The sequence below is a fragment of the Sorex fumeus genome, unplaced genomic scaffold, assembly GCF_029834395.1.
Source record: "Sorex fumeus unplaced genomic scaffold, SorFum_2.1 ptg000029l, whole genome shotgun sequence".
Lineage (NCBI taxonomy): Eukaryota > Metazoa > Chordata > Mammalia > Eulipotyphla > Soricidae > Sorex > Sorex fumeus.
In genome coordinates, this window is record NW_026606086.1 from 15,651,015 (window position 1) to 15,667,083 (window position 16,069).

Genomic DNA, 16,069 nt, shown 5'->3' on the forward strand with positions numbered 1-16,069 from the left:
AAGGGGCTTCTGGAGGGTGGGGTCAGGGTTCATTCAGAGCAGGCGGATGGGGCAGGGGCCAAGGGATCGGCCATGGGCACTGGAGGGACCTGGCTGGACTCTGGCTCCACCGTGTCCTTCCCCTCACTCCGACTATGGACGTACCCTGGGGGCGCTGGCCTGGTGGGTGGCTCCTGCAATGTCGTCTCTGGGACCCCCTTCGGCACACTGGCCACATGTGGGCTGCGGAAGTGAAGGTCCAGGTACAGGAGGAAGCCAAGCTGGGAGGCCCCAGCCCACGCTAGCATCCCGCCTCCCCCCCCCCCCAGCTGGCCATCCTGCGGGGATCTGTCTCCTGAGCCCGAGTCTTGGGGTGACGCCTTGGGAGCCACCCTGCCCCAGCACCCCAGCACAGCAGATGGCCGCGGGTCACTGGACACAGAACCAGGAGGCAGGGCCGTGCTTGCGGGTCCCGCTCAGGGTCAGGGTCAGGTGGCACCCATGGCAGCCCAGGGCCGTACCTGGTCAAGGGGGGAGGGCCGGCGGCAGAGCTGGGGCCCCTGGAGGTTGCCGCAGAGTTGTCTCTGGCCAGGCCCTGCGCCCGCTTCCGAGACAAAGCGTGGCTCAGCCAATCCTCGGTGCTATCAGTGTCAGATGCTCCAGGCTGGGGAACTGGGCCGTCTTTGGTCGGGGCCGCCGGGCTTTGGGTGGGTGCCCGTGGCCCCGAGGCAGGCTGGTTGGGGGGTGCCCGCTGGCTGCTTGCAGGGGGCAGGACCCCTCGGGCGTTCGTGCCAGGGGCCGTGGGGGACAGGTCCCCGTCGTCGTCCTTGAGGCCCAGCCAGTCAGCGCCTCCCTTCCTGGGCTGTGGGGGGCTGGAGCTCGCCTCTCCCTGGGGGTCAGCGCCGCCCTCCAGGAACCTACTTCAGGACACAGGAATGAGGGTTAAGGAAGCAGTTCATCACCAAAGCCGAGTCCCCCGCTTTGGGGTATGGGGCCTGGGACTCCCGGGACAGCGAGCGGGGCACTGTCTGAGCCCAGGGGACAGAGACCCAGGGGTGCCTCGGGGAATACCCCTACTCCCCATCGGAAACAAGACCCCCAAAATCAAATCATTTCGGCACACGGAGTTCACAGCATGCACCAAGAGGCCCCTACTCAGAGGGTTCTACTCACAATGACCCCCACCAAACTCTGGGACAGAGGGCACACCGTGGGGGGGCACAGGACCACCCGCTTACCTGACAGACTGCCGGCGTGGCTGACGGCCCCGGGCGGAACCTACAGAGGGCTGGTACGCCCCGAAGGTGAAGTCCTCGTCGGCCCACGGCTCTCCCTTGTCCGTGAGCATGGGGGCCGGTGAGCTGCCACCAGAGCTGGCTGCAGAGCAGAGGCTGGTGGCTCGGGGGACGCCCAGGTGAGCCCACCCAACGCAGTCAGGGGTTGAGGCTTTGGGAGACCCCCGCAGTGGATGGCTGCCAACACACCCACCAAGTGGCAACGGGTCCCGGGGCTCTGGGGACAGGCTGGGGGTCTATTCCTCCTGCCCGGCCCGTCCTCACCCTGTGGCCGCTGGTATTTCTTATCTAGCTTGAACTCGCGGCGCTCCCCAGTGCCCGGGCGGGCCAGGAGAGTGGCAGCAGTGCTGCGGCCCAGCAGCTCGTCCAGCTTGGAGCGCGCGGGGCGGGGCGCTTCCCTGTGGGCGGAGGGGGGGGTGAAGGGGGGGCGACCTCTGTGTGGGCACGCACTGACCCCCTCCCCCAGGTGTGAAGCAGCAGCAGCACCCGCATCGGCTCCTTACTGGTCTCCCGCCAACCTCCGCTCTGCCGGGGGACTGTCTCCGAACCCCAGGGCTGCCATGACGTCATCCCCATCATCAAACAAGTCTTGCTTCTTGCGGACGGGGGTTTCGCCCGGAGTCAGGGGCACAGAGGGGCCTGCAGGCAAAACGTGGGACACAGTGCCACCCCTGCTGGCCCCGGCCAGGTTTGCGGTATGAGTGGGGAGGTGGGGCTGGAACCCAGCACGGAGCATCCCGCCGCCAGCCCGGCCCTTGCTGCAGCATGACCTCCCTCATTCCTGTGGACTCACCACACCCCAGTTCAAGATCTCAGGTTTTATTTATTTATTTATATTTATTTATTTATTTTGAGGGGGTGGGATGGTGGCTTTGGGCAGTATACTGCCGCCTCTACGGTCAGGAGTCACTCCTGGCAGGTGCTCAGGGACCATACAGGATGCAGGGGATCGAACCCAGGTCCGCCACGTGCAAGGCAGGTGCCCTCCCTGCTGTGCTATTGCTCTGGCCTGCAATCAGATGGGGGTCACAGGGACCCTGGTTCTGCAGTCAGCCTGCTGGAAGTGAGCTACCCCTCGTACCTGGATCCCGGACGGGGGCTGGGTTTTCCGTCTCCACCAGCGGCTTCTCAGCACCGTCCTCTGTGTCAGAAAGGAGCCCTGCCAGGGGGTCCTCCATGTCTAGCGGCCGGGAGGGAAAGTGCAGGTCAGACGGCAGCACAGGGAGGCTGACCCGGCCCCCAAGCCCCAAGCCCAGCTGGGGACATCCACCACCAAAAACAGAGGCAGAGAGAAAGGGGACATGCCGCACACGCCCAGCCTCCCTTTGTCACCAGAGCTCAGGGGCCAAGTTGGGGCCCTGCCCCAGCACGCAGGGCCCTGGTACCTTCAAAGGAGAACTTTCCAGGAACCTTCTTGCTGGGAATGGCACCCCCTGCAGGTCATGAGAAGGTGAAGTTACGTGGCCATGCACAGGCAGGGCCCCTGCAGTTGTGTGTGTGTGTGTGTGTGTGTGTGTGTGTGTGTGTGTGTGTACTGAGGGGTGGTGTGTGTACTGAGGGGTGGTGTGTGTGTGTAGTGAGGGGTAAGGGTAGGGTGTGTGTGTGTGTGCTGAGGGGTAGGGATGGGGTGTGTGTGGGTGTGTACTAAAGGCGGGTGTGTGTATACTGAGGGGTGGTGTGTATGTACTGAGAGGTGGTGTGTGTGTGTGTGTGTGTGTGTGTGTGTGGAGGCGAGGGCAGAGGGTCACGGGCTGAGGAAGGGGACGCCCCCACCATCTCAGGCAAGGCTGCGTCATGCCCTCACCGAGTCTGCTGATTCAAGCTGGGCGATGTGCGGGACGTAACCCCATGTTAAGTCCATGGGACTCAGAGGGACGGAACAGCCACAGGAAGGGAGGCCCCCCGCCCCAGCCCCTGGGCTCTGGGGTCCTCGCCGGCACCCATGTGGCCCTCCTCCCAGCCACCAACGTACCAGTTGCCTTGCGGTGACCCGGCAGCTCGTCTTCCCTGGGAACCTTGGCGGCTGCTCGGCCGGGGGCCAATGATGACTTCCGCAGCCCTAGGAGGTCAGCATCCATCTTGTCCAGGTCCTGGGAAGGCGAGAGGAGGTCCTGTCGGGGCTTAGCACCCCGAGCCGGGGGCGCAAGTCCACGTGGGAGAGACGGGGTGAGGGGGCGGGGGAGGGAGGCAACTGGGAAAGGCACTGCTTGAGGAGAGGGTGGGGCTGAAGCAGAGGCCAGAATCAGGGGTTGCAGAGTCAGGAGGGGAGGGGGTGCATGTCCAAGTGGCTTGGGCAATATTCACCAAGGTCAAGTTTGCTGAAGAACAGGTCTGGGGAGTGGCTGGAGCAATACCACAGCAGGGAGAGCCTCCGCCTTGCATGTCGCTGACCCGGGTTCAATCCCTGGCATCCCATATGATCCCCCAGCACCAATGGAGGGATCCTTGAGCTCAGAGCCAGGCGTGACCCCTGGGCACCGCTGGGTGTGGTTGGCCCCCAAACAAAACAAGAGCCGGCTGGGGACCCCACGCTCCTGAAGGGGACAGCTGCCGGGAGGGGGCACGGTCTAGGGAAGTGAAGGTGCCCTTGTGGACACCAGGATTAGGACAGGGAAGAGAGGCACCGGGTCTGCCCAGTGGGTATGGACCCCAGCCCGGCAGGGGGGGAGGAGGTGGGCCAGGGGGTGCTCACACTCGAGCCCCCAGCCTCAGTGTTGACCTGCCAACAATCTGTGGGCACGCCCAGGGGAGGACCAACAAAGCAAGGCAGGGAGTCTGGGGACACGACCCTCGGGGCGTGTGGGGGGCACATTTGGTCTGGTTCTGGGCAAGACTCAGAGTCACCAATGATGGCATCTGGAACTGGAGGGTGCCACGGATGTGTGTGGGGGGAGGCCTGGAGAGGCTGAGGAAATGCCCCAAGCTTCCCACACAGTTTTGCCTGAGGGAGCCCCGGTTCCAGGCCCCGAACAGCTAGGAACGCCTCCCGCCCCCCCAAAGCTGAAAACACAACTGAACCACAGGGGTTGAGGCGCTTTTCTTTGCATTCCACAGACCCCAATTCAACCCTTTCCAGAGCATCAATAGGGCTCACTCCTGAGCACTGTGGGGTGCGCCCCAAACACCCACCCACTCCCCACAAAAGTAGCTGAATCTGGTGCCAAGGTGTGAATGAAGGTGGCCAAGTGATCATCCAGCAGGGAAGGCCTGGCCTTGCAGGCAGACGGCCTGTGTTGGGTACCCGGCAACCCATAGGCTCCCCTGAGCCCCACCAGGAGGGATCCCTGAGTGCAGAGCCAGGAGTCAGCCCTGAGCACTGTTGGTTTTGGCCCCCAAACAATAAATAAATAAAAAGGAAACACTCCTGTTCTTCAGGCCCGGCAGGGGCGGAGGTTTGGGGGGGGGGGGGGGGGAAACGCCTCTGAGGGGCAGAGGGGGGCCAGGTTCCACTGTGCCAGCAGGCAGGAGAGGATGCGGGGAGGCTCAGAGCAAATTCTGGAGGTGCATCCCCCCAGGCTGTGGGGTGGCTGTTGGCAGGGGCCAGCCTATACCCAGCAGTTGAGCCGGGGCTGGAGGGGCAGAGGGAAGGTGGGGACGGGGGCAGCCCGGTGGGCTGGGGCCAAGGTAGGAGCTACTTACCAGGGACTGAAGCAAGTCCTGAGGGTCCGCCTCGGAGACGTCAGAATCCTGCCCCGGGAGGGAGGGAGGTGGGAGTCACGGGCTGGCCTAGGGGCTGAGGTAGAGCCCACTGGGAGGACCGGGAGCAGCCCCTTGAGCTCTTTCCCTTGGAACACCCCCCTCCATGCAGTCCTGGGCTCAGAGCTGGCCTGAGATCCCCGCAGGCAGCCCCAGAACCCCCACCCCCTCCCCCAGGTGCACAGAGCTTCCCCCTTCCATCTCTGTCTGGGGATCTGGGGGTCCCCAGCAGCCCTCTAGTGCTATTCTGCTAAGAACACTCTGGCTGGGTCAGCACTAGAGATCGCATGCACAGAGGCAGGCTGGCCAGCCCCGGTTGGATCCCTGGCACCCCATGGGGATCCCCTGAGCTCTGCCAGGTGTGGGTCCCCCTCCCCCAGCCTGCACCCACCTTAGCATCGGCCAGGCCCACCTCCGCGTCAAGGGCATTGGCTTCCAGGAGGGACCTGCAGAGGGTGCAGTTGACACATACCCACGCCCACCGGGCACCAGCCGGTTCCAGGAAGGAAGCCACGTCCATGCAGACTGGGCCCATTCCTTCTCAGAGAGCAGGAGAGGGGGCCGAGGGCTTTCAACTGCTCCAAGGCAGGAGGGGCCGCGAGCAACTGCCGCAGCCAGGCAGGGCCCCCCTCACGGCGCGCCACGAGCCCCAACACACTGGCTGTGGCCCTGCCAGAGCCCCTGAAACCTCAACCCAAGCACCACCAGGTTTTGCTTTTTTAAAAATTATTTTTGGAGGGGCCACACTTAGCGGTGCTCAGGGCTGACTCCTGGCTCTGTGCTCGGGGATCATTCTTGGCCATGCTAAGGGATTGGCAGGGTGCCGGGGACTGAACCCGGTTCATCTGTGTGCAAGGAAAATGCCCTGCCCACTGTACTATCTCTTTGCCCCCCCCCCACTAGGTTGATTTTGATTTTACTTTTGTGGGTTTTGGATCCATACCCAGTGGTGCTCGAGGGTTACTCCCGGTTGGAGCTCTGGGGGGGAGGGGCCCAGGCGGTGATGGGGAGCAAATCTGGGGCTCCTGTGTGCAAAGCCCTGACTTGGCCCAAAGCCTCTGAACTGTCTCGCCAGGTTTATTCTTAACAGGGAAAGAAAGGGCTGGAGGGACAGTTCAACGGCTCAAGCACGGTCTGGCATGTGGTTGACCCCGGTCCATCCCCAGGGAGGCAAGATGCCCAAGAGAGGGAAGAAGGAAGGAGAGGAAAGAAGAAGGAGGAGAGGGGGAGAGAGGAGAAAGGGAAAAAGGAAAGAAAAATGGAAAGGGGAGGGAAACAGAAAGGAGCATCAGCAACGGCCGGGCCAGCTGTGCTCTGGCATGCAGCTGTGGCCCGGCGAGGAAGCACAGGACCAGGGCTGGGCAAGAGCACGCTGGAGGGCGCCTGCCTCGCACGTGGCTGACCCAGGCTCGATCCCCGGCATCCCATAAGGTCCCCTGAGTCGGGAGTAAGGGGGGGGCAGGGAGAGAGAGAAACAGAGAGATAGAGAGAAGAGAGAGACAAGAGACACGGGGTGGGGAGGGAGGGAGGAGGACTGGCCAGGACTTACCTGGCTCTGGGCCTTGTGGCCAGCCCCGCAGAGTCTCTGGTCTGGGGGGTGAGCCTGACGGGCTGCTCAGGGGAGGCACCTGGAAGGGACAGGCTGGTGTCCAGGGGCTCTCCTGGCACCAGGCAGGGGCTGCGCAGGGACCCACCTGTTTCCTTGAGGAACCTCATGAGCCCAGCCCACCCTCCCACGAAATGCAGTTCATTTGGAAATGATTATTATTTTAGTATTTGGGCCACACTGGCAGTGCTCAGAGGTTAGTCCTGGTAGGCTTGGGGGACCCCTATTGTGCTGGGGATGGAACCCAGGTTGGTGGCCTGCACAGCAAGCCCTCCCCACTGTGCTATTGTTCCGTCCCCGAAACTATGTGAAACATCCTCCAGGTAGACACCAGGTGTGCAGAGCACAGACAGTGTGACTTGTTTTATCTCTCCTGCCCACCCAGGTGTGTCGGAGAAAGGGGACGCGGGCTTCCCTGACAGGGAGAGCAAGGAGGGTCCGAGCAGCCGTCTAAAGGCCCCCACGCACACACTCAGAGGGAGAACTTTGCGGGACTAGTATCTCAACAATACCCTGAGCCAAGAGGCTGCCCTGTAACCAGTGGGAGGGGGCACTTACTGTCATCCCCCAGCAGACCTCCCAGGACGTCGTCAATGGACCCTGCAGAGGAGGAGGGGCACGCGGTCAGAGGCAGGACCCAGGTCCAGGTGCCCGCTGAGCGCCACCAGGGTTCCAGCAAGACTTTTGAAAGGGGAGGGGAGAGGGAGAAGTACGTGGCCAGGGGAAGCGGCCAGTGGGGCAGGGTGGGATCTTTGCTCAAGCTGAGCGCCGGGGCCTAAGTGACAGCACAGTGGGTAAGGCATTTGCCTGGCATAAGGCCGACCTGAGTTCGATCCCCAGCATCCCATACGGTCTCCTGAGTACTGCCAGGAGTAATTCCTGAATGCAGAGCCAGGAGTAACTACTGAGCATTGCTGGGTGTGCCCCCCCCCCAAAAAAAAAAATCAAGGCGAGCGGTACTGCCCAAGGATTCCCAGGCACACACACGCTCTCCAATTCTCCATAGCCTCTGCAACCCCCTAAAAGAGACCCCCCAGTAGGACACCGCGCCTGTCCCACTCACCTTTCAGTCCCTTCCTGGCCTTGGGTGCCTGCAGGGGGCACAGCAACCACAGAACAAACAGTGAATGCGGCTGGATGCTGCTGCCCATGCCCCGAGACACGGGCCCCAGCGCTCCTGGGGGTCCCAAGACTGGGCTGGGCCCCACTGTCCCAGGGTGGGCTGAAATCCCTCCCATTCCCCCCGACTGCTCAATGGCCATGCTCAAGCCCTGCCAGCCAGAAAGTCAGCTGCGCATGACGTCAGCAAAATCTGCTCAGGGGCTGGGCAGTACAGCGGGCAGAGTGCTGGCTTTGCATGTGGCCAACCTGGGTTTGATCCCCAGCATCCCAGAGGGTCCCCCGAGCATCTCAGGAGTAAGCAAGCCCTGAGCATTTCTGGGAGTGACCCAAAACCAAAAGAACCAAAATCTGCTTTCAGTGCCACAGTCCACCGCACTGCATCAGGGACCTCACCCCGGTCCCTGCCACCCAGTCAGGATCCCCAGGCATTAGGTGAGCCGCAGCAGCAGTCCCCGAGATTCAGACAGGTCACTCTGCGCCCTCCTACCATCTCAAGGCTCTGGGGCTGGGGCTGGCGAGCGGTGCTGCCACTGGGCTCTGCAGCTCATTGGGACTCTGCCTGCACCAGACGTACCTCCCTGAGGAAGCAAATCACAGGGGTCGCTTGAAAATGGATGTTGGGGGTGGGGATGGGGGCTGCCTTGCACACAGCCAACCCATGCTCAACCTCCAGCATCCCAGGTGGTTCCCTGAGCCCGCAAGGAGTAATTCCAGAGCTCAGAACCAGGAGTAAGCCCTGCGAAAAGCCACCGTGTGGCCCCAAAATAAAATAAAAAGAGAAAACAGAACTTTCTTTTTTATAAAGTGATGTTAGAGTTGGATTAAGTATAGCCTTGGAGCTACACTTTACAGCTTGCCTTACAGGTGGCTAACCTGGGTTTGATTCCTGGTACCCCATACAGCTCAAACCTGCCATAAGTGATCCCTGAGTGGAGCCAGGAATAAGTCCTGAACTTATGGGTGCAATCTAAAAACTGAATTAAAAAAAAAGAAAGAAAATGAAAATTATGTAGTTTTTTTTTCTTTTTGGATCATACCGGGTGATGCTCAGGGGTTAGTCCTGGCTCTGCACTCAGGAATTATTCCTGGTGGTGCTCTGGGAACTCTAGGGGATATACTCTAGGGATTGAACCTGGGTCTGCAGCATGCAAGGCAAACCCTCCTGGCTGTTCTATCACTCCAGTCCCAGTGCCGTTGCTGTGCTGGGAGAGATGCCTGAAGGGCCTGGAGTGTGTGCTGTGTGGGAGGGAGTCCCAGCTCCACTCCTAAGCACCGTGGTGAAGGTACAGCCGCCCGAGTGTGTACCCCCAAGCCCAAACAGGGATTTTAACTGTGCTTAAGTGCAAAGTCTATTAATGCACATCTTACTTGACCCATTAAAAGGTCAAAACCTATTTCCAGGGTTTAGAGAGATAGTATGGGTGTTAAGGCACTTGACTAGCACATAGCTGACCCAAGTTCCATCCCCAGTGATCCCTGAGTGCAGAGTCCAGGGATCTGTTGGATGTGGCTGGAGACAAAACATTAGAAAAATAAATGAATAATGTGCTTTCTGTGGGCGATGGAGAGATAGTGCAGCATGTAAGATGTTTTGCGTTGGCAGCTGACCCAGGTTTGATCCCCAGAAGCTCATATTGTTCCAAAGCCCTGCAAGGAGCGATCCCTGAGCAGAGCCAGGAGTACGCAAAGGCAGCGAGTGGCCCAGAACAAACAAAAGGTGGAGAACAGTTTAGGTGAGAAGCCGTGCTTGGGTGACTGACTCAATGAGGGCTTGGCGTTAGGAGAAGGAGCGGTCCTCACCCTGCACCGGGTGGTGCCCAGCTCAGAAAGGAGATGCTCAGACTCCTGTCAACCTCCCTTCCCGGGGACCATCCGCGAGCACTCTACGGCCGAGTCTGGGCCAAAGAGGGGACGTGGCCACTGGTCATTCTGACTTCACCGCGCGGGAACCCGGCTCACCCGCTAACGGGGATCCGTTTCCTGGGGGCCGACTCCCGTCCAGGACGCGGAGCCCTGGCGATGCCCGACCCCGCGATCTCTGGGCACCTGGACGCTGTCACCCCCTGACGGCCTCCCGCGCCGCCCCGGGGCCAGACTCCTGGGCGCCCCTCCCCGCCCCCTCCGCGCCCCGCTCCGCCGCGCCCCTCCCTGCCCCTGGAGTTCCCGTGGGTACGCGCCATGCCCCTCGGAGGCGCAGCCGCTGGGACCTGCCCCGGCCACCGCTGGTGGTCCTGCTCCTGCTCCACGGCCTCGCGCGGCCCGGCTCCCGCCTCGGGACTCCACGGACGCCACTCAATCGCCCCGCCCCCGGAAGTCCAGCGGGGCGCGAGGCATCCTGGGAGTTGTAGTCCGCCGCCCTCTCACCTACAAGAGCCGAAGTAACGGGCTGCCTAGACAAACTACATTTCCCAAGGCGCCCCGCGGCGGCCGTTAATCTGGGCAGGGTCTCGGCTAGCAGCCCGGCAGGTTGCTAAGGAGCTGCCGCCCAGCCACCGGGAGCAGCCTGGGACTCAGAGCTGGGGGGGGGGGGGGGGGGGGGGGGTCGGTCTTGGTTCTGCTCCTTTCTAGGCGTTGATCAGGGCCTTAGCGCCAAGGCCAGATCCTTATTCCTGCGACCCTCTTCGACAGTGTACCGCTCAGCCGGGGGAGTGACGTGCTGAGATCGGAGACGGGCCAATGAAACCGTTGACCGGTAGCTCCACACCCCCCAGAGCTTAGGAATTAATTGTGAACTTTCTCCCTGCTCCCTTTTAGTCGAGGGCAGCGGTGAAGGAGGGTTAGGGCTACAGCACGCAGTGCTGCGGGGCCCACAGTGCCGGAACGGGGCTGCGGAGTCAGCTGGACAGTGAAGGGCCTCCAACCGACCTCAGCAGGATGGATGCCCTCTGCTTTCCCCAGCCCTCCTGTTCAGTTCTGCAAAGCGATAGTGCCACCCAATAAAGACTCTTTTATTTTTCAGTGTTAATTACAGATTTTATTAAGGGTTTAATTTTACAAGGGTGTCGTGGTTTGGCTTTCCCACACGCATGTTGGGTCACTGCTGTCCAACCGTGATGACCGGTATCATCCTCCTGCCTTCTCAACATTCCTGACACAAAGCCCAGCCAGGAGTGGGGAATAATATGTAAAAAATACATCATAGGAAAGAGACCAAACTCCAATTACCGCAGTAAAAGGAGACAAAGGAGCAAACCACCCCAGAAGATACAAGTCATTTCCCTGAATCCATAGTACTTGGAAATAAAACAGGGTTCACACAGAAGTAGTCAGTAGGCTGAGTAGATTACAGAATATGGAGTACTTGTTACCTCATCTATGAAACAGTAGCACTGTAGCACTGTCCTCCCGTTGTTCATCACTCAATGCCCAGTAACATCTCCATTGTGAGACTTGTTACTGTACTTTACATAACAAATACCTCACAGGTAGCTTGCCAGGCTTTGCCCTGCACTTGTTGGGCTCTCTGAGAGGGCTGGAGGAATCAAACCCAGGTCACCCAGGTCGGCCGCGTGCAAGGCAAACGCCCTACTTGCTGTGCTATGGCTCCTGCCCAGAATATCGAGATTACAGAATATCGAGTACTTCTCACTTCATCTATAAAACAGTATTGTACCAAAATAGCATATTTTGGGTCAGAAGTTTTAAAATCTTGGGGCTGGGGAGGTAATACTTTTGCACGCAGCAGCTGACTCGGTTTTGATCTCCGACACGCCCTACGGTTCCCCAAGCACCGCCAGGAGTGACTCCCGAGTGCAGAACCAGGAGTAGCCCTTGAGTATTGCCAAATGTGGTCCCTAAACAGAAACAAGTTTTAAAATCTTTCCCAACTTCCCAAGATCTTCCTGAGCAAAGGACTTTAGTAGGGAGGGCGTTTGCCTTTCACGAGAGAGAGATTTGATCCTCAGCATTCACTATAGTCCCCACGACCCACCAGGAGTAATCTCTGAGAACAGAGCCAGGGTAAGCGCTGAGCACTACCAGCTGTAGCCCCCAAACCAAACAAACACCAAAAAGCCCACCAAAAGCCCTTGGGACCGAGGAACCTGTAGCCAGCCTCTGATGACAAGCCTTCTTCTGTTTGTGTTTGCTATCAGAAACCAAAGGGATGGGTCTGAACAATTCCAGTCAAGGCCAGCAGTTCAGAAGCAGAACCCCATAACCAGGATTTTTAAAACAAAGCCATTTTTGTCATCGTAATGGTGGGGCCCAGTGTGATATTCCAAGACAGGAGCAGTAAAATCCCAAGCTGCAATGATCTCAACAGTGTTTGAGGACAATGTTCAAACCCTGACCTGCGCCTCATCAGTTCCTTGTGAAGATTACCTGCTACCTCACTCTTCCTAACAGGGTGGACCAAGAAGCGAAAACAAGTACTTGGAATACTACCACACTAAGAATTCCCCAGAGCCCTATACTTCAGAAAATCCAATCTACGATATAAGTAATTAACTCCAGGAGGGGCCCTTGCCTTGCATACAGCTGACTGGGTTGATCCCTGAGTGCAGAGCCAGGAGGAACCCCTGAGCATCACCCGGTGTGCCCCCTTCCTCCAAAAAATAAAAAGAAATTCCAGGAATTAGAGACCGCCTCGGGCACACACATCTGAAACCACAGGTAGCATGTTCTCAGGCAATGCTACAGTGAAGTCACTGTTCTGAAGGGAAACGGATACTTGGCTGTGAGGTGCTCCAAAGACAAGAACATTAAAGGCCCATCTGTGCTCTCAGGTCACCGACGTCCAAATACTCAAATACACTTGGCATAGATCCAGGACGCACCAACAGATCCCCAGACACTTGAGGAAGAAGAACCAACCTTCATCCATTGCAAGTAGCAAGAGTATCTCACATTATTTTCAGTTTTAGACACTGTTGACTGTGTTGAAAAAAGAGGTTTCTCCAGCTCATCTAATAAAAAAACTCCATGTCTAATCAGTATTTAGCATGACTTTGAAATCTGTGTTTTAGTGAGGATGGTTCCCCTCAAAAAAAGTGCCCACACCACACGAAGTGAGGTCTGCCTGCTCAGGGATGGGACACGAATACTGCTGCCATTTCCTCAGTAGCCAAAGGGACACATTTCCATGGGCTGCGCCCAGTGCCTGCTACCACCTCAGGAACTGCCAGACACACTGACTTTCTGTGCGAGGAAAGGCTAAGAAACCTGCACCCTACAGCCTTTAAGCAGCAGGTGGGATCCTGTGGCACTCCTCATTTTAACCATGGAAATTAGTGAGGTTTTATTCTTGATCACACTGAATTAAGTTCAAGACAAAACGCTTTTCATGTTAATAAAAATAGTAGCAAATGTCAGGTTTTAGTTTTTAAACAAAACGCAGGTGCTAGATTTAAGGTGCTCGTCCTCCCTCCTGCCTGCTGGAATCCGCCAAGATGAAGGCCGCATCTATGCAACTGAGTCAGCAGGTCTGAGCTCCAATATGAGCAGATATTTGTCTAGGAGTAAAGTCACTCATTTTAAAATTAGTATTAAACAGGTTATTATGAAACACTTCATAGCTATTTCTAAGATACTAAATTACTGTCAAGATATATATTCCAGAAGGATTAACACAGGACTTAGTACATCAACTCCACACCATCATTAGTTAGTTAAAAGATTAAGGCTTGTCAGTATTTCTTTTCTTTTTCTCTTCTGTTGCCAGTATTCTTTTGGACCCAAAAGTCTTTTAAGTTCCGTTGGGATAGATTTTATGTCAGACCTCAAGATAAGAATTATATTTTCACTAATTTATACAACATTCTCAAGATTGATTCTAGAAGAACTGATTTTATGAGGCATGTTACAGACACAATAAACAGGTTAAAAAAACAAAATCAACTCATATGTTGTATAACATTGATTTTAAGAAAAAACTCCATTAAGAGGTACATGTGAAACTTAAGTATAGCATGATTGTGCAAATTAGATTTCGATTGAAAGGACAATTTTGCAATTCAGATAAAGCTCTTAGAAAACATATTGAAAACAAGATCAAATCTACATTAAGAAATAGATTCTACAGAACTTTCTGCTTTAGTCTGGTTTCAATGACTGTGTTTTCTGGAAAAACATTCTGTGCCACTTCTGGGTTGTAAGAAGTGGCCCAAACAGACCTTTGATTTTAAATCAAAGAACCACCAAGTGAGAATAGACTGTCTGAAAGCTGGACTATTCCAGAAAATTAACAGACAATTAAATTCCAGACTGTTAAGACAGTGACCAAAATCAGAGTAGCCACAGAAGTCCTTACATTCTTCCTCAACAAAGCAGCTGTGGCCGGTCTGCTCTTTCCTTCAGCACCTCCCTTAAAGGGAGGGAAAGAGGGAGGGAGACCAACAGCCACCGACTGAAGGCCTAGCCTTTGCCAGAAGTCCTATGTAGACATGAACTGGCTACCTAATCACCCCCCAGGAAGCGGGGGACAAGGGAGTTTTTGTGTCACCAGAGAGACCCTGGAATGGAAGACTAATTCCTAACTGCACGGGACAATGGCCCTGCAGGAGGCCTTCCTGAAGAGAACCCTTGCAGTGGAAAACCAATACCAAGAGTAGGAAGACAAGAACACACCAGCCACGGAGGCCAGCAGCAGGAACCGTGCCCTGCACCAGCTCGCGCCAAGCATCTGGACGAGGTTCTTGGCCTCAAGCCCTTTTCTTCAGCCCCGCTTTGCAGCCAGGCCGCCGTGCCGAGAAAGCGTAGGTTTCCCCCCACCGAAAAAGTGCCTTTGCTGAAAAACAGGTGTGGACTCAGTGATTAGCAATCGAAATGAAAAAATAATTAACACTTAGTAGTTCAATCCTGCTCATTATCAAAGTCCCGGCCTGCCCGCGTCAGCAGCAGCAGCACTGGCTAGCACGCGGGTCGGAACACTTCCGGAACGCTTACCGGGCGGTCTCTCGGGCTAATTGCACTTAAAACACACTTGTTTTTTCATTTAATCTCTGCAAACTGTTCATTTTTTTTCTTCATTTTTTAAAAGAGGAAAAGGGTCCACTTCTCATTGTAGATCTGCCAGCAGGGGTGGGGAGAGGCAGGCCAGGAGCTTCAGAGCTTGGACTGCATCGGCTTCAGGTACTTGTGAAAGGATTCGTGGACCTGGAGGTGAGGGTAAGGAAGAGGCATCACCCATAACGAACATGTGCAGGACGATGTTTCTGTCCGTCTGTTTTGGGCCATCTGTTTTGGGCCACACCTGGCACCTTGCTTGAACCTGATCCTGGGCACTGTCCTTTGTCTCCGACCCAACCTCAGGCTGCTCGGGATGGACCCAGGCCGTCATGCACAGAGGCATGTGCTCTACCGCTGGGTTACAGACCAGGCCTGAAATAGCAATCTTATTTTTCTTTTGATGCTAGGGATTGAAACTAGGGTTCACACATGCCAGGCATGTGCTCCATCTTTTTTGGGGGGTGGTTTGGGAGTGGGGGTCACAACCAGCGCCGCTCAGGGGTTACTCCAGGTTCTGCCCTTAGGAATCACTCCTTACAGTGCTCAGGAACCATATGAGACGGAAGGTCTCAAACCTGGTCTGTTGCATGCAAGCAAGGTGAGCTCCTTACCCACTGTGCTATCTCCCCGGGTCTGCCACGTGCAAGGCCAGCACCTTAGCTACTGTACTACCCGCCGCCCCCGCCCCGCTTTGTTGCATGAGGCCAATGCCTCACCCACTGTGCCATCTCCTCCAACACTTTTTTAAAATTTTTTGGTTTTGGGACTATACCCAGCAGTGCTCAGGGGTTATTCCTGGCTCTGTACTCAGGGATCATTCTTGGCACCACTTGGAGGTCCATAAGGGATGCTGGGGATAGAACCTAAGGCAAGGGCCCTACCCAACTGGCCCTCTATTTTTTTTTTTTTGGCTTTTTGGGTCACACCTGGTGATGCATAGGGGTTACTCCTGGCTCTGCACTCAGAAATCACTCCTGGCGGTACTTGGGGGACCATATGGGATGCTGGGAATCGAACTTGGGTCGGCCACATGCAAAGCAAACACCCTACCCGCTGTGCTATTGCTCTAGCCCCCGCTCTATTTCTTTTTTTTTGTTTGTTTTTGCTTTTTGGGCCACATCCGGTGATGCTCGGGGGTTACTCCTTGCTCTGCACTCAAGAATCACTCCTGGCAGTGCTCGGGGGACCATATGGGATGCTGGGAACTGAATCCGGGTTGGCCGCATACAAGGCAAACACTCTACCCACTGTGCTATCGCTCCAGCCCTGGCCCTCTATATCTGCATCACATTCCCAACCCATAAAAATATTCTATTTCACAAAACATGGGTGTATGTGTATATATGTGTGTGCTCAGTGGTGCTGGGGGTTATTCCTTGTACGGTGCTAGAAGGTCACTCCCACAGTCGCAGTGCTGGGGATT

General features: G+C 56.6%; 2 protein-coding genes across 3 annotated transcripts in view; both read right to left on the reverse strand.

Annotated features, from left to right (window-relative positions):
• Window positions 1–16,069, reverse strand: part of EVPL (envoplakin) — an 83,153-nt gene that overhangs the window by 7,944 nt on the left and 59,140 nt on the right. The window lies entirely within an intron of this gene.
• Window positions 10,658–16,069, reverse strand: part of ACOX1 (acyl-CoA oxidase 1) — a 28,178-nt gene continuing 22,766 nt past the window's right edge. The window contains exon 14 of one of the 2 annotated variants that reach the window (XM_056115429.1): window positions 10,658–14,793. In XM_056115429.1, the coding sequence (XP_055971404.1) occupies window positions 14,743–14,793 (51 nt within the window). In that variant the 3' untranslated portion in view covers window positions 10,658–14,742. The remainder of the gene's footprint in view (window positions 14,794–16,069) is intronic. The other variant, XM_056115428.1, reaches the window with a different exon arrangement.